The 25,544-nt window shown below is 39.7% G+C and overlaps 2 protein-coding genes across 11 annotated transcripts in view; both read right to left on the bottom strand.

The window, feature by feature from the left end:
• The window catches only part of si:dkey-97m3.1 (fatty acyl-CoA reductase 1), a 64,559-nt gene extending 59,457 nt beyond the window's left edge, over nucleotides 1–5,102 (bottom strand). Inside the window, exon 1 of the mRNA XM_015960775.3 lies at nucleotides 4,899–5,102. The gene's annotated coding sequence lies outside the window, so the exon portion shown is untranslated. The remainder of the gene's footprint in view (nucleotides 1–4,898) is intronic.
• Nucleotides 5,103–6,726: 1,624 nt separating this feature from the next.
• The window catches only part of magi2a (membrane associated guanylate kinase, WW and PDZ domain containing 2a), a 376,696-nt gene continuing 357,878 nt past the window's right edge, over nucleotides 6,727–25,544 (bottom strand). For 5 of the 10 annotated variants that reach the window (XM_070548075.1, XM_070548079.1, XM_070548092.1 and 2 more), the window contains 2 exons: nucleotides 18,158–18,296; nucleotides 6,727–10,515 (listed from right to left, as the gene is read on the bottom strand). In XM_070548075.1, coding sequence (XP_070404176.1) covers nucleotides 9,854–10,515; nucleotides 18,158–18,296 — 801 coding nt within the window. In that variant the 3' untranslated portion in view covers nucleotides 6,727–9,853. Of the gene's footprint in view, nucleotides 10,516–10,675; nucleotides 13,820–17,768; nucleotides 17,880–18,157; nucleotides 18,297–25,544 lie in introns of those variants that run through there. The other 5 variants (XM_070548124.1, XM_070548101.1, XM_070548112.1 and 2 more) reach the window with 4 other exon arrangements.

The raw sequence follows: 25,544 nt of genomic DNA, 5'->3' as shown, positions 1-25,544 counted from the left end.
CAGGAGATCTGAGTTCAATTCTAGGTGTGAACATAGTTAATTTAGAGTTTCTTTTTACCATTAATGATATATTTTTTTACAGTAAGATGCCCAAATTTTTATTTGAGACTCGCGGAACAGCATTGAATTCACAGATAAAAAAGATGTGGGTTCAACTTTCATTTTGGAACAATTTTTCAAGCAAGGGAAGGGAATGATCTGAGCATGCAGGAGGACTGACCCATCATAAACCTTTGTCGGCTGTGCTGAAGAGAAAGGTACAGAACCAAATTATTTAATTAATTAGCTGCGCGTTCTCCTCTCCTCCGTCCTCCGGGCCACACACACACGGGACTGTCTCGTGCACGAGCCTACTATTGAAGCTGCCGTTACGCTTTTGGCCTAAGGGGGCAATCACGAGCATAAAAATTCAAAACTCTGTAAAGTCCCTTTAAATTATGAGAACTTAAAGGGTGAAAATGGAACAATTTAATAAAAAGCTATATTATTAAAAAAAACACCTCCACAAGGCGTTTAGAGGTATACAGAATGAAGGTACACCTTTCCTTTAAAAGCTATTTTAAATAAAAAAACATTTACTGTATTTTGACAGGCACAGCACTGGGTTTATGTTTACAGCCAATAGAGAGCACCGATCGGCAAATCGAGGCGGACACTGTGGACTCGGCAAGTCGAGCAGCTGCTTCTGGGCCCAGAAGATGTCGTTATCCTTCTCAGAAGAGGAGCGACCAGAAAAGATCTACAACAGATGAACCCAAATAAAAAGTATCTGCAGCGAACCTGGTATCCCAACAACTGGAAACCTTGTTCTATTGTTGCAACTACATCCTCCACACACTAGATGTCACATTGGTGTCCGTGTTTCATATTCCACCTTTTAAAGTGACAATGTGTAGATTTTACTCTTAATCTCTGGAAATATCCATTAAAATGGTGTTGAAAATGAATTAAATGATGCCCCGTCGTTGAAAAATATTGGTGGCTTCGCAAAATATAACCACAATAATCAGGTCTAAAATACATGGGAGCAGGTCTAAGTCTCTGGACGACGCCATGTTTCCTTCTACAGGAGACCTTGAGGACAAAATACATTTACTGATTTGCAACAAACGGTTACAAAACTTTAACCATTGATAAACGCTGATGTTTATCTACCTCTTCATTTCTTGCCAGGGATGAAAGGAAACCTGATGTGCTTATCATTTTGCTGAAGTTTGCACTTCCTGGGGCTTTTTGACCCTAATGGGCATCTGTTGCTAAGGTCTTATGCCAGCACAAAAATATTGCTTGCTCACAACAATTTAGGTATCTACTGCCCCTCAGCAGGTAAAAAGATGAAATTCGGAAAAAAAAATGTTTAATCAAATTATCCATCAGCCTTATTTAATTATTTTCTTCTCTTTTTAAAAAACAGCAATTTAACAAATCAAATTGAAAAGAAAATGAGATTTCAATCTAATTACAAAAAAACCCTAGATTATATAAAGACGTCATATGTGGTAGCACGGGGCTCTTTGATCCAGTTGCACCGCTGAAACAAAACTAAGCTTGGCTGCAAACCGTGAAACAAGAACCAGAACAACTTTGATTTGAGACTCACTTTTCAGTTTTGTAATTAAAAAAAGACTTCAATACTTGTGAGGAAGCTCTGGTTTTCTGCACCTTACCCGGCCGACCGAGTCATCTAAAGACCCTTCAGCAGGTATCTTATAGTAGCATCAGATAGTCCAGAGGTCTTTCCTTGAGTGTGTTGTGGCTTCTGACCAATCAATACTACAACGATGCAAAAAGCCACTGAATCCTCTAGATCACTCTCCGGTGACATTCGGTTTACCGAGTGCTGATGTGGTGTCCAGTGTAGTTTCCACCACAAAATCCCCCCTCTTGATTTGATCAGACTACAAGTCAACAGAAACCACAGATGGAGAGGGAGTAGGGGACGAAGAAGAAGACGACAATCAGTGGTCTTGTTGGTTTAGACTCATAATCAAAAACTAGAAACTAAAATAGAAATTATAATTTAAACCCAAACCGAAGTATCCAAAAATCAATAAGTAAACATCTTACTTAAAAAAAATGATGCCACTACCTAGCTCCCACTCACAGCTCTGGCCCATTTCTGCAGCTCATTTATCCTCACCAGCTACAGCTTTTGCACCAAATGCTGATTCAAACTAATCCGGGGTCTCCCGCGAGAACAAAAAAACAACCAAAGGTGCAAAACCAACACAACACTTTATTTAGGCCATCTGGGAAGAAGCGGCTGCGTTTTTACAGCAACTTCAGTGCTAGTAGCTCGGCTGTTTTATATGAAACACTGTTTATTTCACACATATTTCCCTTTGTGTGTTTACTTTTCTTTGTGTTGCATGGTCCTTTAGCTGGAGGTCGACATTCGTGCTGGTTGGACTGGAAGTGCACAGCTGTAGGGGAAAGTGGCCATGAAAGAGCGAGCTGTATAGTTCTCCCGTTTCAATAAACAGCATAAATGAAGCCTTGTGGCTTTTTCTTTCCTCTTTCGGTGTTACAGTTGGCACGAACCCATTAGGTCGGTATGAGTAGACTCTACAGATGAATGGATAAACGCCGACTGCTTGTATTCTGGAAACAGACTCGCCACAGACGGCATAACATCATCATGTCCTTCCGCGCGGTCACATTTGCCCAGGCTTTGGGCGTATGAATGATCTCTGAAGAAAACTAAGACAACGAAAGCCTTGTTTATCCTGAACAATCTCTTAAACTTAACAGATTAATAGCTGCAGAGTTCTGTTTGCAGATGGTGGGTCACTTTGGGGATTAGCCGACCTTGACTTTTCTGATGACACTTATTCCCTAACAAACCGATTCTTGGTAAAATAACGTGGTGCTTTAACAAGCCACCATCCTGTAGTCTTGGTAAATGTAATATTCATCATTAAATTGATCAGGAAAGTGCTTAAAGGGCAAGTCACCCCAAATAAACTTTTTTTTTGCTGATAAACTATATAAATAATCGTGCTGTAGACATGTGTAGTCAGTAATTTGGCACTTTAGTTAAAATTTTAATATTCTGCGCAAAACTGTTAGTGTTGAATCATCTTCAGGTAAAAGCTCTGCCATCACTATTGGCTAACAGGTACACCATGACGTTAGCTGGTACATTATGATGTCATAATGCTGTTGTGAGCCTGTGTGTGTGTGTGTATTTGTTAGCTGCTCCACCCTCTCGGTCTGCCAGGCAACAACATTTGTTGCATTTTTCAAACAGGAAGTGGGAGTGGAGTAAGACTCTGTTGGAGGTGACTTGCTCTTTAAGGATGTCCGGCTTTAGTTTGCTGTTTTATAAGTAACTTGTTGCTGTTTGGGAGTTATGTCATCCAGCTTTCTTAACCTTCAATGTATAATTTTGTCCTTCATGGAACGAGAAACAAGCTCATCAATTCTCTCTGAATGTTATGCCAAATCTATATTTATAGCTAAAGATGATCAGCTGTTTAGCTCCTACCTGACTAATAAAGACATTTTATTCACGCTGAGGACGCTTATCTACTAAAGAGGAAGCACGTTGTGAATCTCCTCACCTCAAACCACAAAAAGACAAACCAAAAGTTTATCAATCTTTAATATGTAAACATGGCTTATGATCTTTAGACTTTTAGGTGCTTTGAAATGCTTCCTTTTGTCTCTTTTCTTAGGCACAGGTGGCACTGGCAAAAATAAATAAATAAACCTTCCAAACACACACGTGAAAGGTTAGATTTACACACTCCAACTTATAAAATATTCAATACAAGTTATTAATATTTTAAAAGGAGATAGGAAAAAAAAAACGAGCTCTTACGTCGGGGGTGTTTTACTGCACAATCTGAAGAAAATTATTATAAAAATACCTAAAATGTATTAAAAAATAACCATGTGCCGCATTTGTAAGCAAATCTATAATACATTTCATTTCTAGAGGTTTTAACGTGCATTGGTGCGTCTATGTAAAAACAGTGGCTGCTTCCGGAGCTTTTGGACATTGCGAGGCCGACTTATGAGCGGGTCATCTGGGTTTCCCGTCACTCAAGCCGGACTCCCGAGCAGCTCGGCGGTGATTCAAACCGAAGAGCACCCAAATATAACTAGGAAAATCATTTATGTGGTCGTTAACGTGTCCTCTGGTGTCAAAGGTTCTCGTTTCCAACTAAGCTTTTATCTCTTTGACAAATCGGACACATTTTAACGACATTTCGATTTTTACAAATCCGTGCCGACCACCACCATTCACCATAAAAAAGATGTCAGTATCTCACATCCGGTAAATATTTTCAAAATATAACAACGAGTAACGGCAACGAACTTCAACAAGCGAACGTAAACCATCCTGTTTCTCATGTTTAATCATATGCCTAATTGTACCATTGGTGACCGCTTTGCTGAGGACTTTATACGCAAAAACACTTAAATAAACAGACTGAAGAAGTCTAAAAAGTCGTGTAAATTTCAGCCTTATCTTGAAAGGTACCGCTACATATTCCGGTATTTTTAGCATTAACGCTAGCTAACTTGTTGGTGATGCTGCTGCACGCTGACTGCGGGTTCAGCTGTCCCGCTGTTCGCTGCCCTGACCCCGGAGGCGGCTACAGCTTCCAAACACCAGTACCACATTTAAACTCAAACAAACGAGCCGTAATAAGCCGGTAGCACCGGTATATTTACCGGATGGAAGCGCGTGAGGACGTTCTCAACGCTTCCAGCCCCGGCTACGCTGATGCTACAGCGGCTGCCTCCACACAGACAGCCGAACCAATGAATGATGCTCCGGCAGCGGCGTTCCGCGACACACCGCCGCTTTAACACACCAATTCTGAATCCAACCGGCGACAGAAGTCGTATCAATTCAAAGTGATGAAAACCCGTTAAGCGTCTCTTACCGTGGGTGTGTGTTAGTGCTGGCGACTCCTTTCTTCCTCCGCGAGGGACAGCAGCTGCGGTCTCTCTGCCTCCACCCACCGGCTCTGGCTCGCTGCTGCTCGGATACCTTCAGTGTCGGGAACTCCAGCTGTCTGTCTGCAGGCAACAGCGGCTGAGCAGACAGGCAGCTCCGCAGATATGAGCCTGTAAGTGGGCAGGGCCTGTCATCAAGTCCGTGGGCCCTCCCCTCACCCGACGACGGTACATGTCGTCCTGCCTCATCCAGACCGAGCTGGATGCCATTCAGAAATTCGGGAGCCTCTCTCTGACAAGACCAAACCTTTTTCTAATGATGCGTTACGATCACCTGCTCAGGATGTTTGCGGCTCCATCAGAACGTGAAGGAAGAGGAGACTGAAATCTGGGATCTGACCCAAAACCTCAACATGGCTCTGAAATTCTGACAGCATTCGCTGCTGCTCAGAGTCGCCGCAGGGAAGGTCTTAATGTAAATAAAATAAAACATTCACAACAGGTAACGCTTTTATTTTTAGTTTAGGAATAAACTTGTCTGATAAATATTGTTTCTTCAGGTTGTGGTTGTTTTTAGTGTCCGAATGAAACTTTTTGTGATTTGCAAATACATATTTGATTATTTTAGGTGAAATTAAACTTTTATTTCCATTCCATTCCATTTATTTGATAAAGCACATTTAAAAACAGCATGTGAGCTGACCAAAGTGCTGTACAGGGGTAAAAACATATATCATCAAACTCAGCAAAAATCATCAAGAGGGTCATTACACATTTTGATTCTCACAAGTTTTTCATACATTTTAAAAGCATAATTTGGGTAATGCATGACTGCTGATGGTTATTTAGATATCTGAAAGCTTATGAAAAATAAAATCAGATGAAAATAAATCTAAGCATGATAAGAGCCTGACTAATAACTTTATGTAAGTTGAACAATTATGAAACCAGATTGAATTGAAATTGAGGCCTGGTCCACACTGACCTATAGTGGCCAGATGAGAGAAGTGCACACCGGGGGAAACGATCTGAATTTCTGGTTTACTTAGCTAAAAAAATAAAGGAACCGTTATGTTTTTATTTTGATTAAAAAAAAGACCCAAAATAAAAACAAATATGATCACAAAACCGTTTACAGGAAAAACTGTCTGAAAGGTAAAGTGTGTCTGGCGCCCTCACGTGGCCGACAGAACGCACAGCATGAACCAAAAAGTTAGACGATTTTTTGGATAAACTGCTGACAGAATTGATCATTTAAAGCCTGTTTAACATTTGTAATTCTGTTAGAGAAAACAACCCACCCTTTATTTTATTTTAAGCTTCGAGTGTCTTTAAACTCTAAAACTGTCTACCATTATCAAAATATAGCTTTAAAAGGATTAAGGTCATATTCTGACTTTCTTAAAAACACATTTAGACATTCTGGAGTCTGCAACAAAACCCTTCATCGTTACATCAACATTCTTTTAGTTGCTCTCCTTTCTGATGTTAATAATTAGTTTTAAACAAAACCTGCAGCTAGCAAAATTATTCCAAAAACCTATTTTTTGTTGACTGAATCAAATAATAGTTATGTTTTTCAGTATTTCAGAATAAATCTTTCATACTAGTCATCCAATCTGCCCTTCTCTAGGTTAAAAGACACACACACACACACACACACACACACACACACACACACACACACACACACACACACACACACACACACACACACACACACACACACACACACACACACACACACACACACACACACACACACACACACACACACACACACACAAAATCACAGCAAAATGTCCTGGATGAAACTTTCAAGTTGTGTCAAGATTTTTATTTTGACAGCATTTAGATATAATACAAGTAAACAAGTAGCTTTTTAAAATATTTTTCTTTTTTTTTTTTTTTTGCAAAAGTTAATATTTCCATAGTGTTGCATTTCATAAAAATAATTGCTCAGTTACAGTCTTTGTGACCATCGATCAAATGCACACTTCTACATAGATATTATTTGTTGGGGTTGACACACACACACAGTGATGCAGAGCTGCTGTGGTTTAGAAACGCCGTTTCACACACAAATGTTCTACCATCGCCTCCGAAATCTGCTCACAGTTTTGCTCGATGGAGGCAGCTCGGACGTGAAAAGCAGTGAGTTTGTGCAAACATGTTTTCGCATCAACCAGAAGTCGTAAAATGAAGAAGCATCCCACACAAACTGCATAATATTCATGTTTGTGGCATTTTTTTAATATGAAAAGCTGATTTTTTTGTTTTATTTCTTATTCTATATCCCAAACCCAAGATTAGGCCTTGTGTAATCAAACTTAACGACTACAAGAAGCACTTCCCTAATAGGAGAATGAATGTTAATGTGGAGCCACAGCAGATTTACACATTATGAAAGGCCATCTCTGCCACCCTGATTAAAAAAAATAAATCTCAATTATGACTTAGCTATCTCACATATGAGATACTACCTCATCATTATGAGATAGTATCTCATCAGTATGACTTCGCTATCTCATGAGATACTATCTAATTATTTTTTACTTTTCTCATAATGAGATACTATCTCATTATGAAAAAGCTAAGTCATATTTATGAGATTTTATTATTGATGGTAACATCTCATAAGATATAGTATTTCATAATAATTTGATAGTATCTTATGAGATACTATCTCTTAATTATGACTTAGCTATCTCATAATTATGAGATAGTATGTCATTATTATCAGATAATATCTCATTATTATGATACACTATCTCATAAGATAGTGTATCATAAATATGAGATAGTATGAGATACTATCTCATTATTAAGAGATAGTATCTCATTATTATGAAATACTATCTCATAATAATGAGACAGTATCTCATACTATCTCATTATTATGAAACACTATCTCATAAGGTAGTATCTCATAATAATGAGACAGTACCTCATACTATCTCATTATTAAGAGATAGTATTTCATAATAATGAGATACTATCTCATTATTAAGAAATAGTATCAATGAGATACCATCTCTTAATTATGAGAAAGCTGAGTCATACTTATAAGTATCATTATATGATAGCCAAGTCAATTATGAGATAGTATCTCATAATTATGATCTCATTATTATGAGATACTATCTCATAATAATGATAGTATCTCATTATGAGATACTCTCTTATGAGATAGTATCTCATTATTGACTTAGCTATCAGATAGAGATAATATCTCATAAGTATGACTCAGCTTTCTCATAATTATGAGATAGTATCTCATAATATTGAGATACTATCTCATAAGATAGTATCTCATTATTATGCGATAGTATCTCATTATTATACGATAGTATCGCATAATAATGAGATATTATCTCATTATTATGCGATACTATCTTATGGCATAGTATCTCATAATTAAGAGATAGTATCAGATAGTATCTGTAATATCTCATACTTAAGAGATACAATCTCATTATTATGAGATACTATCTCACTATTGTCTTAGCTTTGTCGTAATTATGGGATAGCTACGTCATTATTATGAGACAGTTTTTTCATCAGAGTGATGGGAATGGGCTTCCATAACACACCTCTTGACAGCTACATGCAACAGAAAACGATGAAGTTAAACGACCAACTTTTTGTGATGCTGCTGCATTTTGCTAACAGTTGGAGCAGGAATGATCCAGAAAACCCGGCTGATGGTTTGGATCCTGGCTCAGATCGTGTCCCTCCTTCATCCTCTCGCAGCCGCTCTGTGTGTCTAAAATGTCACATCGCTTCATTCATTAGGTAATCGAATATAAAAACCTAAAACCTCCATTAAGCTTTGGCACAAATATGCAGACAGAACCACAACAGGTCAGATCCAGTCATTTTGACACCTTTTTCAAACGACGACAACGTGGGAGTAACGATTAAAATACGACCGTCTGGTTTTTGGTGCAAAGCTCTGCTTTGTGCTGACATCTGATAAAACCTCCACATGATTTAGAGTCAGACGCTCATGACCCCAAGTCGACCTGCTTGAACACCCCTGATAATGGAGCATTTGACACACACATTTATGAAATTAATGATATATTTGATTATATTACAATTTAAATACAGTTTATTATTAGAGTTGGTGTTGAGTAGCAGCCTATATCAAACCTTTGACATAAAATCCAGACTCGGTCTAAGGCACGCTTCCTTCCCCTCGCCGTCATGAATGATTCTTCTCAGCGTCCCGCTGGACGCCACCATCGCTTCTGTTTTTTAGCACAAAAAAGAGAAAAAAAGGATGAAAGAGGACTCCAAACGGACGGTGCAGTCACAGGGCTGAAGGATGACAGCAGGTGGTTCTGTGCTGGTCATGGACTAGAACTTCCATCAGGATTCTCACCATGAAGATGAGCGTATTTACAAATCCTTCTCGTATATTTCTATTTATAATATATCTAGAATCATCTCTGATTTTCTTACGATGGACTGAAGCCCACACAGTCTTAAGGCGAAGCTCTGCTGATGGGGGGGGGGGGGGGGAGATCTTTGTGATTCATTCTCTCGTCAAAAACAGGCGAACCATCTTTTAAAACATTCCATTTCATAAAATAGACCCCACCGTGCACAGTACATGTATATATTTATATATGTAATAAAAAAAAAACAACTATACGTTTTCTGTCCATCTCAGCTTAACTAAAAAAAGACGCTTCCAAAATTCCTTCTGCTACAAAAAGTTTCCGTCTCCTTCCCAAAATGGATGATTTTCCAGTCTTTAAGGTGGTGGGTGTAAAATACGTCTCTTAGAATAATTTAAAATACAGTTTTATAAATAAAACTCTACAAGCATGTGGTCCAGATCACCTCTGCTGTCTGGGGGGGGGGGGGTTAGGAGCACAGGAAGTTGGTTCGGTCCAGACGCGTGCGGCCACTGTTCCCTCTTGGAATCGTGGTGTTATCTGCTGAGCGGGGATGTGCCGGTTCGCAGCGAGCTCGGCAGCTTGTCCGATCCCGGGATCTTCCAAGGCCCAGGAGAGACCGTGGTCTTCCTCACCATCACGGTGCCTCCTCCTCCTCCATTCTTGCTGGGCCGGCTCTCTCCCAGGCCCCCGTCTAGCTCTCTGAGTCTTGGTTTGCCTTGCTTCCCATCGCACCAATGCTCCACGTTTTCCCTGCTGTTCCCATTAGAGTGTGGGAGTTTAGGAGAGTGAGTGCAATCCCTGCTGTCGCCAGTGTTCCTCTCCTTGGACCTCCCTCTGCTGCTCCTGGAAGCTTTAGGCTCTCCGCTCTGCCCCTCTTTGCCACCTTCTCCGTCGGAAGTGGGATGCTGCCCCTGGTACCCCGTCTGGGTGGACCTGCCACCCTCTTTCTTGGCTCTGCTGCTCCCGCCGCCGGCAGCCACCCTCCTCCCCTGGCCGATGGGATCTCTGCTCAACAGCTCGGCTTTATGGGAACTCCGACTGTCTCGTGTGACGTCCTGAGGAGCCAGATGAGGAAGGTCAGGGGCCGAGGCCAGATGAGATGAAGGTGATGGTGTGGAGAAGCTACTGATGAGAGGAGCTACTTCCGACAGGCCTGGGGAGGCTGAAGGGCGACCATCCCATGGGGCGGCATTGTCTGGAACACACACAGAGTCAGTAAGAACACACACACACACACACACACACACACACACACACACACACACACACACACACACACACACACACACACACACACACACACACACACACACACACTTCTGAATGCATCATGGAGCAGCTCCACTGTTCGAGAACACTAATCTGCCTCCAGCAGCTCTCCTCGGAGCCTCAGTCAATCCAGAAACTTGGTGGTTAATTGCAACGTGCCGATAGGGTTAAGCACGACGGGCCTGAATCAGAACCAAATCCACGACGCCTTCCTCCGAAACCCGCAGTGGCGTGTCCAGATCTTTTAAAATGGGGTGGCCCAGGTGAGGCACAACTTTGTGCATGGGTGGCACCAATGATTATGCTTTTTGTTGTTTTACCCCCAAGCCTTTTGTGGACAATGAAAAGCCTATTTAAAGGTAAATTAGTGTGGTGGCACCTGGGGTGGCCAGTTAGATTCCAAGGGTGGCATGTGCTACCCCAGGCCACCCCCTGGACACGCCCCTGGAAACCCGCCGCTTTCACTTCACTGACCATTAGCTCTCGTTTCTGCTCCGCTGAGCCTCGCTCTCCCGACCATCCGTCACGTCCGGGGTCCGGGCAGAAGGGTGGAGGCTGGGCTGGCTACAGCACCACCATGAGGCCCAGTTAGAGAAGAACTTTCACTCAGCAGTAGCAGCAGATTGGATCAGAGCCTAATGGGGTAGATGGCTCCAGCATCCATGGTAGAACGAAGCGTTTACGGTGAAGTTGTACAGGATTTCAAAAAATTAGAATTTCACCCTCCAGCACAGTTTAATATCATACACAAGCCTGCATGAAAACATTTTTTTACATAAAAGGAGCGTAAAAACTCATGAAACCACACAAAACAAGAAAAAGTGGCTCCTGCAGAAATTGCAGCACCGGTAGTGAATCATCACGTTAACATTAAACTGCTTCAGCTTTGTTTACTCGTCTCCTAAGGAGCTAAATACACACCACGAGGGATCATTTAGAGATTCAGGGCTGAGCGACGTTTACAGGCCAGGTTTTAACTTTAACCGCGAAGACAGGAAGATGTTTACTGGAATGGATTCCTGCCATTTCTTCTTTTATTATCAACTAAAACAATGAAGACGAGATATTTTAGCGTCTGCTGAACATTTCTGAGCACTTTGTGGATCAGCTCTCATTTCAAACTAAGAAACGGAATGAGGTTTTTTTAACCTTCAAATACAGATATTAAAGATTTATGGTGTTCGTTTTAATCGCAGCATGAGAAAAACACAATAAGGTGTGTGATTAGGAGGAGAAACATTTTATTATGTACAAATACTAGAAAGAATTAGAATCATTACTCGTGGGGTCTTTGAACGTGAACTTTTAGGCTTTTGTAAAATAAACGACTCGTGGACTCGACTCTTAACAGGTGCAGCAAAAACCTGTAGGGACTAAACGGCTGCAGGTGGATGCAATGAAAAAAACACATCCTCCTCTAAATTCTTCCCTTTGCATTTGGCCACCTGCAGCTTTGTTGTCTCCGCAGATCCAATCTCCCACTTTAGGATTGTGACTAATGCCCACACACTGCTCACATCAAGACTTGTGCAGTTTAAGCAGCCGGATTAAGCGTCTTTTACTAATGACGAAATTGTGTAAAACCACAAGAGAATGCAGGATATTATCATCATTCTGTCTAAGATTAAAATCAAATGAGTTTAATCTGATTTAACAGTGTTTCATGCATCATAATAGTGCTCAGTTGTGAGACATATGCATGGATTTAGTGAAAGGAAAGCAAAAACCAAATGTTAAGTTGTTTATTTCTAACTTTTTGAAGTAGATAAAACTCTGGGATTTGATAAATGTCTCTGGAGGTTAGAGCTGCTCCAACATAATCACAATTATTTAGGTAAAAACTAGGACCGTGACTTTGTAGAGATTAACTACATACTAGAATCAACACTGTTCGCCATCAGTTGTTAATTCTGAGAATGACCGAGCATATTAGCATATGAGCTTATATCATGTATAAATATCCAAGATACTTATATAATCAATAGAAGCTCAAACACCAATTCACTTGGTCTAATTTTAATCCAAAGATTAATGGTTAATTTAAGATAATTAAATTTTATAGCAAAAGTTTATTTTTGAATCAGAAGCTAGGAATCTTTGCTTTTCAATAACCAGAAATATTTATACCTTTTCTGTGTTTCGTTTCAATAATGAGGCAAGTTTAAAAATGAAGACATTTTATTACTAACAATTTTAAACTTAAAGATTTGAATGACAATTATAAACGACAATTCATGGATGACAATTTAATGACAATTTTTAACAGCTTTGATATTAAACTTGTTTTAAAAAGGGGCAAACCTGTGGCTGGATGGAAGCTAAATGAAAATACGAGTTTGGATGCATGAATGGAACTATCAGAAGATTTCTTTCAGTGAGAGGAAAGCGTTCTGAGCTGGAAATGATGTTTAGCAGCTACCTGAGTTGTTTACTTAGAGAACAGCATCAAACGTCATCTGTCGATTAGTGTCTACCTCACCCAGTTTCCGGAGACCCCCTTTCGGATCCAAGATGTCAAGTGGAGATGATTTCCTCCGGGCACGAGGATGGTAGAAGGACCTCGATGCGACCAAATCAGTCCTGGGTTGTCTCCGTGGGTCACACGACTGATGAACTATTGGCGTCTTAAAGTCCGTAACTCTGAAGGAGTTTTTCGTCTTAACTCAGAAATCAATAGCTCTGTAAGGAGTTTTTTTCATCAGCTGGTTACATTTTCGTTTATTCTTAGCTATTCTTGTCGGCATGACAGAACAGCTTGGCAGAGGGTCTGGGCGACCGTCCCGTCTCCTCAGGATGATGTTGGTTCAAGAACTGAACGTGAAGCTGCGATGGTTAGTTTACAAAGCTCTCAGAACACTCCCACTCTCTCAGCAAGAAAGCCTTGGTCATGCGTCAAAAACATGTGTTGGCAGTTATTGTTTAGATGAACTCTGTGTTAGATGGATAAGGTGGAAGTGACCTTCTTTGCTGAACACATTACTGTCATCAACCATAATCATAATTAATCATTATTATACCCAAAGCATAATAATTCATTTCATGTAATTAAAATACCTTTATACTGAACCAAGTGATCATTTATGATGATTATAAACAGTAATAATGTGAAAGAGTTTTATTAATATTATCATTTAATTATTATCATCGTGAACTTGAAGTGTCCTTCTCCTGGGACGGAACAGCAGCAGCTAGTGATATATTCTTCCAGCCATCATGGCTCCTTGGTTAATCTGTGGATTTAAAAGTACCGTTTGACCCAGCTGGGTAAATGTGACCTTTGCCATAAATTAGAGGATTAGATTAACACATTAATTGATTAATTAATTAGAAAAAAAAGACGCGTAAAAAAAATTCACGCACTTAATCGCAGCTTGCATTTTGAGCAAGGCGGAACCTTTGTCATTGCACAATTTCCTCGTAGACAGAATATCACTGACGCACACAACAATGCACAGCGCTAATGGCTACTAAAACGGAGTAAAAACAGAAAGAAGTTGCTTTGCTTGGACTGATGCAGGAATTAGGAAACACGTCCGCCTCTTTTCTTAACTATGAAAAAATAAACTTCCAGACAACAACGGAGACCGTGTCGCAAACATATTTCAGAGATCGTCTCTGCTGCAGCTGCCCAGTGGCACTGGAAACTTTACAAAAGTTGTGGTAAGCTATATTTTTAACATTTACATGACATCTGTGCTGCGCTGAAAGCTCCAGACAGAATAATTCTTTGCCCTAACAGTAGTTTATGAAAGTAGTCAGACAAACGAGAGGTACATGGCTGCAGCTTGGAAAATGCTCCGTGTCCTCATTACTCTGATTTTAGTTGATTTGGGTCTTGTTTCATATCACAAAGTGACATTTGAATAATTAAAATGCATTTTTTTTTATTTAAAAGCTTTAGTTTACAGTAATAACCATGTCTAATGTTTGATTCTCAGTCTCATAATTTTAATTAAAAGTTTTGCTTTGAGGGCACATTTTTTTAATGATTAAAATGCGATTAATTTAGATTAATTAATTAAAAAAGCCTCTAATTAATTAGATAAAAAATTTTAATCGAGTCCCGGCCCTAGTAAAAACATTATTTAAAAAGAACTCTCTTGAGTTTGGGAATGGGTTGCGTTAACCTCTTCAAGTGTAAACACAAGAAATGCGCGGTGTGGCTCGTCAAAATAAGAGCCTTTGTATCTGTGGGCTATAGTTGGAAAATATGAAAGATTATCATCAGAAATATATACCTTTATCACCGATATGTGCTGTCTTGAAATCCAATTTCCTGACTGTGTAAAGCTTAAACTATCCAAAGTTTAGTTTAGTTTGAGTTTATTGAACAAGGACAGCACAATAAGAGATTGTCTAGCTAGAGGCTAATTTGCATTTCACATTTAAAGAACACTGCAGACACATATTTACATCAGCAGGTGGCAGAGTTGTGCTGTGTAGTGGTGATTAAACCTATGAGACTAAATCATAAGACCAAAAATGACTTTAACCATACTAGAAACATTAAAGCAACAACATTTAGGAATCCTACAGTGAAATAATCACAAAACAGTCTAATTAGTCTTAATCAAGTTGGAAGGAAGGTTACACTGAAGCAGATTTCCTTCTCAGCCAGCTGGGAGGATGCTGGTTGTTTATCTCTTTAAAAAAAAACTAAAGAGGGACATGGTAACATGCATTCTGTGAGCCTTCAAAGTTGCCAAGTCTGCGCCAAGCATGCAATGCATTTGTAATTTGACACCGGCAGGCACAAATCTCCAGAGTTGTTTAAAGAACCAAGCCAGTAAACAGGAGCGACCCAGAAGTTATTTCTTGTATCCCTAAGAAGGCACGGTATCTTTTTGTTTTACTCTAGTATCAGGTGAAGAGGGCTAGAGGCTAACGCTAATGGTTAATTAGAAGCAAATAGTCGGCTCTAACAATATCTCAATTACCAACAACTCGATATTACAGTGAAATGTATGTTTGAGGTGAATGATGAGTCGATCGTGGCTGCAGTACCCTAATTCGACCACAAGATGTCATTCCTACTTCATTCTTTCATAATGCACCTTTAATGGGATACTAGGCAGTTTTGTCTTGCTTTTAGTACCCCCTAGTGTTCCCTTAGTGAAACCTAAAGTTTTTCCTTGCTGTGCGTTCATCTTTTTAACACCTTAATCGAACAGCTGAAATTTCTCCCCAGCCTTCATTAGTGTCTACAGCAGCGGTTAATCACTAAATCAAACAAATCCGCTGTGTTCATGATCTAAGTCATGCAAGAAACGTGCTTGAAGCCGACACCAGCGCTGCCATGTCAGTTCCACTTTTTACCAAGTCCTAAAGACCGGACAGGCACTCTGAATTTGCAAGTGTGATATTCTGGCCACAGAAGGTGGTGGAGGTCTGAGTGACATTTCATTAACCCTGTAAAGGGTCATTTTAGCACATCCTGGCTCAAGAAAATTATTCAAAAATATGAAAAAGTTGCATAGTATGGCTTTAAATACCAACATAAAATGGCTAATGTCTTCCAGACATGAGTTGAAAACATGCAGACAAAAGCTAATTACAACTTATTCCGTTTGATCAGACAGTGCTCCCATAAGAGCTGCTACAACAGCTCGCAGAAGGGAAATTTTGATGTTGCCTGTTTTATTTTCAGATAAATTACATTTTTATGGTGAACAAAGTCTGTTTTCATTGTACTTAAACTGCAACTCAAGATTTTAAAACAACTAAAAATGTGTGATTTAATCCAACGTAATCAAGTCACTTTAATCCCAATAGGGATTTGTGCAAATTAATATTGACCAAAATTGCTTTCCGTATTACACAAATAAATAGAAATGTTGGGATTACTTGACCCAGTTGTTTCAAATGGTTCCACTAAATTAGTTTTTTTTTAACTGGAATGGGAGTTTATTGGACTCAGTCAGGGGAAATCCATAAATGTTCGATGAAATAAACTAATTTAGAGTTAACTCTAAAAGTAAAATTTATGTTAACAGCATTCATTTATACAAACTTAAGTCAGCTACTTTGGGTTAATTTACCAACGTTCGATTTTCTTTACTTATCTTATGTTGGAAGTTAAATTTTATTACTCTGGGCCAGCTGTTACTGGCTCCACTAAACCCAGATTTTCTGGTTAAGAAAACATAACATTTCATATTAGTGCATATGGGAAAATATCACCACATTTCATCGTGTTTTTTACGAGTCAGCTAAATAATTCAAAAATAATCATTTTTATCAGTTACATTGTTTACTGATTAGTTGCACAAATCTACAAGAAGTTCAGTTCTAAAGTAAAACTGAAGCATTTAGTCATTTAAACCCATAAATTAGTGAATAACTTTCATTCACAAATATAAAGTTTTATATCAACTTCTCTAAAATCCATTTATCGTTTTTGCAGTTTCTAAAAAAGTCACGACTCAACGTAAAACGGATTTCCTCCTCCCGTCGTTCAAACAATTTAAATCCTAATCACTTCATTTAATGTCTGCAAATGAAGGTCTGAGTGATAAAATGCTGAATCAAACCCACATATTGTTGTCTGGCTGACATCAACATACTTTTTTTTTTTAATTCCTCGTCTGCATTTTTATTAGAGCAGCAGGACGAGCCTCAGAGCCTTTTGTAAAAAAAAAAAAGAATTTCTAAATGGCGATGAAACCCATGGCTGGACCCGTCTTTTCCGGTGTTTGAAGGGATCAAATAAACTCAGATGTTGATAAATAACTTTGGAGTTTAACGGCTAAAAATGACTTTTGAAGTTAAAGTGAGCCTCGTGCTGATGAAGAAGCCACGGGAGCAAGCGTTTATTTCCAGCGGTGCCGCATAAATAAAAATCACCTTACAGGCTCCATTCGTGCTGCGCCAAGATTATTTTTTTTACCAGGTAAATAATCCGAGACGATATTTAACGTTCCTCTCCAGCTGACTCCGGCATATATTTTTAGGCGTGCGGGTAGCTGCTGGAGGTTGATTTATGGTTCAGCGAGGAAGTGAGCCATGTTCACTAATTCTGCAAAACTCCTGCAGCTTTGCTGATTATCCCACAAGGGACAAATCTTTGCTTATTTGCAGCAAAAGGGGACGTTAAAAGGTAATCCAGTGGGAAAAAATAGAGAAAACAACAGTAAACAGCACAGCACAGAAAGCCAGGGGCAAAGGATGAGAAAAACAAACCGTGTCTTTAGAGTGGTCCATTAGGAGGAAATAGGGGGAGCCATGCTTGTCACTTTTCATGCACATGGAGAGACTGGAAGATACCATTCCTATAGAAGGGGAAGTAACAACCTAGACCAATCAATTAGTGATAGATCACTGAAATGGACAGAAGATAAACTAGCGTTAGTCAAGAGAAGAGAGACAAACAGGCAGCTTTGACTTTAAATCACAGTTTAGTAAAATACAGACATAAAGAGCATAAAGACAGAAGGTATATTATGGAAATAAACACATGCCAGATTATTTTAATAGAGATTACAGCAGGTTAAAGTTTACTGTTCTAATGTTAAGAAAGACGTGATTGTGAGCAGGAGCCCTCATGCTGCACATGGACCTAAGAGGCTTACCGTACTCCGGGACCTGCCCCGTCCCCCTCTTCAGGAGGAGACGGACTCGTCTGCCTCCGGCCTTGATGAGCTCGATGGCCCTGGCGTGGGTCATGTCCCGCGTGCTGTCTCCATTGATCTCAATGATTTGGTCCCCGACCTGGGTGTCACAGTCGTCGATGGACAAGAAAAAGGTTTATGCAGAGTTCAAACTAATACTCAGCAAACAGGAAAAATGTCGCTTTATTAATACGCCGAATAATAGGGTTGTTGGGAAAACAAACGGATGTTGATGCTTAAAAAGAGAGTAAACAACTGCAGAGAACAGGGAATGAAAGAATGAGAGAAAAATTTCACTCCAAAAATAGTCTAATTTGGGATCTGTACGAAGCGCCAGAGCTTCATTTGGCAACAGGATAAAGAGGCACTAACTTTTTTCCAACAAGACCATCATGAACAAAAAGAACAACACATCTGCCAGGCAGAGATCATTGTTCAACCAACAAAGTACCAGAAAACAGAAACTTTTCCTTTACTTTATATTTTTCTGTATAGTTTAAGGCAGCTGTAATCAATCCAGGTACTTGCGGACCAGTATCCTGCATGTTTTGGAGGTTTCCCTCCAAATGAATGGGTGACTAAAATTTAAAACTAAGGTGTTGAGAGAAAAACATCTGAAACGTTAAAGACGGTGGCCCCTCAGGACTGGATTTGGATGATAAAACATTAAAAAAACAAAACAATAATTTTATGTTACTGGCTTCCAATCCTGGTTCTCTAGGGCGGCTATTCTGCATGTGCTAAAGGTTTCCCTGCTCCTAATTCAACAGTTCTCATGTTCTCCAGCGTGTTCAGAGTGGTGAAGCATCTCAAACCTGCAGGACAGAGGCCCTCAGGGACTAGATTTAGGGACCACCTTCTCAAAAATATTATTATTATTAAGAACTTTTCCATCACCAGTGACCAGCCCTCGCTTCTACCCTGTTTGTTTGAGATGTTTTCCTGCTCTTTATTCAATTGTTGAAAGTCTTTTTCAGCGTGTCCTCAACTTCTGCAGAGGTCCGTTTACCGTCCACCAACTCAAACCAGGTGTGTCGGCGCTGGAAACATCTAACACTACTTGTATGAAGAATTATTAAAAACTATTTCTCTTATTGGTCACATTGAGCACACATTCATGCAGCATATATTTAAATACGATTAAAAATATACAGTTTATTTTTATTGCCGTTTTATATCACTACTGACTTTTACTTGTTTTTAAAAGTATGGTTTTATCATGTTTTTCTTTAACTTTGATTGAAAGTGCTTTCTAAATAAAGTTAATAATAATAACGATAATAAATAAAAATAATTAAATGACTGAAATTACTGTCAAAGAAAAATAACTCCTTTATTCTGAGATCAGAGTAAATTTGAATGTCCGAGAAGCACAAACCGTGAGCGTGTGAGGGTAAACTCCTGTTCAGTACTGATGTCATGTTTATAGATTTTAGTGCATCAATAAAACCTTTTAACCAGAATAATGAAAAGAAACCTAAAGAAGAGGTTCACTCGTTTAATCAACACATTTGCATTTCTCTAGGAATGAATGCCTTGTAAGTCATTCTCTGGGGGGAAAAAAGCACCGCTGTGCCAGATTCAGGAACTAGAAGTGAGCCACAAAAGAGTTGAGCTTCAGAAAGCAGGATGTGGAGTCTTACTTCCTGATATTTAGACATCTCTCCTCTGATTGGATAACAGCAACACGACTCTACTGCTGACTCTGTTTGCACTGCGACATTGATGTTTTATCTCCACATATACACAACGCAAGCCTGAAGGAGTGCTGCTGTGTGGTGGAGTTGCTAATGCTAACGGTTAGCTCTACTAGTTGAGATGTTCTCGGATCCCTGGACGCTAAACCAACAACAGCCTTCCCCGTCACGAGTCAAGATGGGTGAGTCCATGAATGTTAAGTGACAGTGTGACGAAGATCTGTCAGGATTTTCAAATCCTAGAGTTTAATATCTAGTTTCTGTCACAAGCTAACGCAGAAGATAGGCGTAGGAGACTATTTTTATGTTCAGCCTGAATGAAAAACTGACAGATTATAATCAGAAATAACAATTAAAAATGCTTTTTCAGCAAACCACATCCTTAAAAAGGGCCAACTTGTCCATTTTAATGAGCATCTCATACATCTGATAAAACAGACTATCAGAATATATAGATGCTTTTTTTTACCCCACTCTGATGAATTCCAACATCTTCTCAATTTGAGGCGGCAGTTACTTTAGCAGCTAACATCAAAACCAACTGGACTATTTTTCCTTGTCAGAACCTGTAACGCACACAAGCGTGAGTTAAATAACGGACAACGAGCTCCAAGGTTGACTAATGGGGAGGAATTGCGAGGAACAGGACGAAACGAGCTGAACAATTACGCTAACAAATGGAGAAGTCCTCCGGTAATGGTCGGGGAAAATGAAAGCCAGGAGGACTCAAGTTGAGTGTGTGTGTGTGTGTGTGTGTGTGTGTCATTAGGTGTTATTACAGTGGTCTGGAGAGAAGCAGAGGAGGTGGAGTTCAAGACGATTTACTCATTAATGCTGACCTCCAAACAGCAGAGCAATCTCCATTTTCATCTCCCATAAAAAGGGGAATAAACCTGAATGGACAGCTTGTGGATGCTGAGATCAGAGAGCATGACGTGGAGATGATGAGGGAGTCATCTCTATTAGACTCCGCTGACGAACAACTCAGTTTCATCGAAGAGTTAAAGCTTAAAGCGGTGATAAAAACCTGCTGGAATGTTGTGTGATTGTAAATCACCCACACAATTTCCTACCCCCCCCCCCCATCAGACGTAAACACTTAGTGGCTGATTAGTTTGGAGCTTTAAAATAAAAACAGATTTTTTTCATGTTTCAAGGTTATCGGATAGAGGTGCTGAAAAAAATCGATTCAAGTCTGAATCGGGATTCTTATGCTGGGGACACATCGGCTGCGGCAGCGCCACGAAAATGGGACCACCTTCATTCGGCGCCCTTGTTAAGCTATTCTATAGACCACATGGGCCGCAGAAGCACCGCGAATCGCCTCGCGCCGGCGCTCCAGCCCGCGCCACGCAGCGATCGTTTTGGAGTCTGCTCTATTTTTTTCGCGAGCCGCGGGTGAATCGCGTCAATTCTGGCAGGAAGTCAAACCTAGACACAAGAGGCAGGCTGGTAAATTTAACAGAATAAAGCATTTCAAAATAAAATTCCGCAATAGTCAAATGTGTTCATAATCAGAGACTGCAGAAAAACCACACGAACACACACACACACACATCGAACTTGTGTGCGTGTGTGACCACGTGAAGGGGGTGTGATTTTGGGTGTCTTTTTTCCGGAGTAAACAGGACAGAGAGGCAGAAAGTCTGAGGCAAGCAGTTCAGATGGATGACTTTAAATTAATTATGGAAGTTGAGAAACACAAGGAGCTGTATGACCCCCGAAAAACATGATTATTTACATACCCATTTCGGAAGAAACTGCTAGGATACAGCTGCAGAATTGGAGCGGGTTCCAAGAGATTCAACTGGCAGAAACAACTCATACCATAGGTACACACACACACACACACACACACACACACACACACACACACACACACACACACACACACACACACACACACACACACACACACACACACACACACACACACACACACACACACACACTCAAACGTAGAGGAAAAGAGCTGAGAAAAGGCAGAGAGGAAATGGAGGACACCAAGTGGTTAAAAGAAAAACTACAGCTGAGCCGAGGCGCGCCTCGACTGGGGCGCGTCTGATCCGAACTGAGGAGCGGCGAGCAGCGGCCGAATTTCGTGAGCGATTCGCTTCTCGGCGCTTCCGCGGCCGGTGTGTCCCCGGCGTTATTTATAAAGATTCAGAATCGATTCCAGGAACTCAAATGTTCGGTGTGTTACAGGTTTAAGATGCACTTTTGTCTGGTTTTTTTTGGTCTTTGTTAAAAGAGTTTGTACTCTGTTTACTTTTGTGGTCCCATGAATTGGGATGATTTATTTCTGAATCTGCTGATAAGTGGGGACTAGAATGTAATTTTTTTTCCATACTCAGAAATTTGAGATATTCTCATATTTATTTTCTAAGTTGATAAGTGAGTTCTCAGGATTACTCGTGTTTATTTGAAGTTGTTGATAAATAAGAGAAAACATTTTCCTTTGTAAGAAATCTGCGGCACTTTTTTTAAACAGGCTGAGGACTCAAATGTTAAACTTGTTTCCACACACACTTAAAAAGTATGTGACCGTATTACTTTCAAAGCTACTGTTAGGTAACTACAGATTTGTTATATTTTACAAGGTAAGCAAATATAAATTTAGCCTTTTGGTCAAAAGATTGTTTCTGTTTACAGTTTTAGAATCACTTTAGTTTACCTTGTAAATTAGCTTTTTTTTTTTAGCGTGACCAGTTTAAAGTAAAATAAAAATGTCCCATAGCGTTAACTAACTTGCACAACAAAGTAGTTAATCCTGGAGCTGACACTCTTCGTTAATACTGATTGTGAATCGATTTAAATCGAGAATCGATTCTGAATCGAATCGGCACCCCGAGAATCGGAATCGAATCACATCGTGAGTTGCTCTGAGATTCACATCCCTAGTATCAGAGAAGTGACGTCAGTTGATTTAGTCTAGAAACACCACTCAGACCCAAAGTGACAGCCATGTGAGGAATATTCACTAAAGTTAAATACAGACTGATTTCCCTTTGAACACAGCAGGACGGACGGAGGACGGCTGGAAGTGGGATCAAAGCGTCCCCTTCTAAGAAATCTATGGAGATCACAGAGTGGAGTTTATCTCCACACGTCTAGAAGCAGAGTGACTCTGCTCACTCATCTGCAACAAATTAGACTCAAGAGGGAAAAGAAAAAAAACTTTTGCTTTAGTTTTTCTATGTGCAGTAAATGCAAAGATGGTATAAAGTGTACAGAACACCTGAAATAAACCAGTTAAAACTCTGATGGGCGAAACGGTTTATTCTGAGGAAAGCTGGTTTAACACGTCATGCTAAGTTAGCACGTCTCAACCATTTTTTTTTTACATATTTATTTCATTTATTATTAAAATAGAAAAAAAAAACCAATACTAACAAATAAATTGAGGTTTCTCAAACCAAGAAAATGAAAAGGGAACAGAAAGAAGAAAACTTATCTGCCCCTTTTTAACTAAAATGACATTTTTACAATGAAATAACAATAATTATTAATTAGCCTATACAAAGTAATTGCTTGACTGGTTAGCTGACTTGAGTTCAATTTGTAAAGAAGAGAAAATTAATAGTAATAATAACAATTCAAAAAGCAAAAGGATTTTTGCACATATACCTATTCATACATATATACATTAAAGTGCATCGCATGCCCATACGCTCGCACATACTTCATCCATACATATAGACATACACATGTATCCACTACATATAACACATACACAAACATACATACTTATACATACACACATATAACTATAATTTTATATATGTATATATATATTTTTTATATAATTGATTTGCACATACACGATTCCAGTATTTCATTTTTAATGAGTTTTTTAAGTAAATATTGTTTTGCATCCTTGATTACATTACCTAGCTTATTCCACATTTTAACTACATATATACAGACATAGCGCTCCTTTATAATTATTCTATGCTTAGGTATTGTAAATAATTCATGTCCTTTTAGTTCATATTTACTCTGTCTTCCAATAAATGTTCTAAGTAAATTTTTAGTCAATTCATTGTCAGCAATGCAAAAAGGTCAGTCATGATAATGCTAACCTTGGAACAATGCTAGCCAGAGCTACTGCTAATGCTAGCCAGAGCTACTGCTAACATCCTTGTTGTACGAAATTAAAAACAATGAGGAATTCGGAGAACACGTAACGTACCAGGATGTACCGGAGATATCCACGTGTAGAATGGTAGATCCATAGCTTGCCTATTGAGTTATCTGGATACTGAACACAGCTGTACATGGATTCTAGCTTCAGGCAGTCTAATCAGCTCGGTACCACTGTGGGGTTCAGGACTAGTTGCCACTGATGGCACTTTTGTGGCCCCCGTCTGTTGTAGGTTCATAGCAAAATGGATTGGACCGGTTAGGGAGAGGCGACAGCACAGTCAACACTTGATTGCGGGAAGGAAAAACATCACTACCAGAGTTCCAGAGTTTTGTATTTTCATGAGTTTTACACAAATGTGAGGAAATGCCAGGAATTACTAGCAGCAAGGTTTGGTCAGCTTCAGAGCTTCAAACATTCCTCGCCATCGTCGGCAGCAGCCACATTAGGAAGAGCTAGGCGGATTGCTAAGGAATGAAGTTTCTCAGCGGATGTCAGCTGACTGATTCAAGCGGACGTAGTGGGCCAAGCTGAAGAAAGCATTTCTTTTTTGCCTTTAGCTCTGCAGGCCATTCACTGCAGCACAAAATCCTGAAATGCTGCGTAAAGTTTTCATGAAATACCTTAAAATGATTGTAAGTTCCCCCCCACCACCACCAAGTGAGAGTCCAAACTGCGACTGAAACGCTCTCCTAAAATAGCAGAGCCAAACCGGGCCCCACTGGCCGACGATGACTCGTCCCGACCCGTCGTGAACCCTGCAGTGGAACTGAGCTATTAGAGCCATCAGGGTAAAGCAGCCAATCAGCACGCAGCTCATTAACATTCATGTCCTGGCTGAGTGGACGGGGCAAACCACTGTAGGACTTTATTATGGGTTTCTGTCTGGCCACTTATCAGGGCTCCTGGGTCGTTATAACTTCAGTTTCTGCTCTTTGAATCTACTTACAGCACTTGAACACGAGGATGCTTCTTCCTTCGTCAGATTTTTGATATATGACACATTTTACACATATGGCTCTTTGAGAATCAGCTTGTTGGTCCTAAGGTGCCATTCTATCAGAACAACTGCTATTTTCTTTGTATTTTTCATAGAACAACCTAAAGAAAGGAGAAAAAGTTGTTTATTTTTGACAGGCTGTTGGAAACAAAACTCCACATTCACTTAAAAATTCCTTAGCTAGTTTTTACGTTACAGTTCAGCACAAAAGCTGGTTTATTTCCAGAGTTTAGGAGACTATTTACGTCTGAATGAGTCAAAATTTAGAAATAAGTGGCTTCAATGATTACAATAGACTCTGCTGCATCGTGCTGCAAATATGTTTAATATTAGTGCTGCTTTATAGATGTGCAAGCTCTCATGTGCACTGCAGAGAAGCTTCAGCAGATTCAGCTGAGATTGAGAGATTTTTTATTTGCATTTGTGAAATTGCAGTTCCACATTATTTCAATCTAACGTTATTTTCATTTCCGCCCATTCGGGATTCCTCCTCCCATTCCACGAGTT

Source organism: Nothobranchius furzeri, chromosome 1 (genome assembly GCF_043380555.1).
Source record: "Nothobranchius furzeri strain GRZ-AD chromosome 1, NfurGRZ-RIMD1, whole genome shotgun sequence".
Lineage (NCBI taxonomy): Eukaryota > Metazoa > Chordata > Actinopteri > Cyprinodontiformes > Nothobranchiidae > Nothobranchius > Nothobranchius furzeri.
This window is presented reverse-complemented; position numbering and strand designations above follow the sequence as displayed.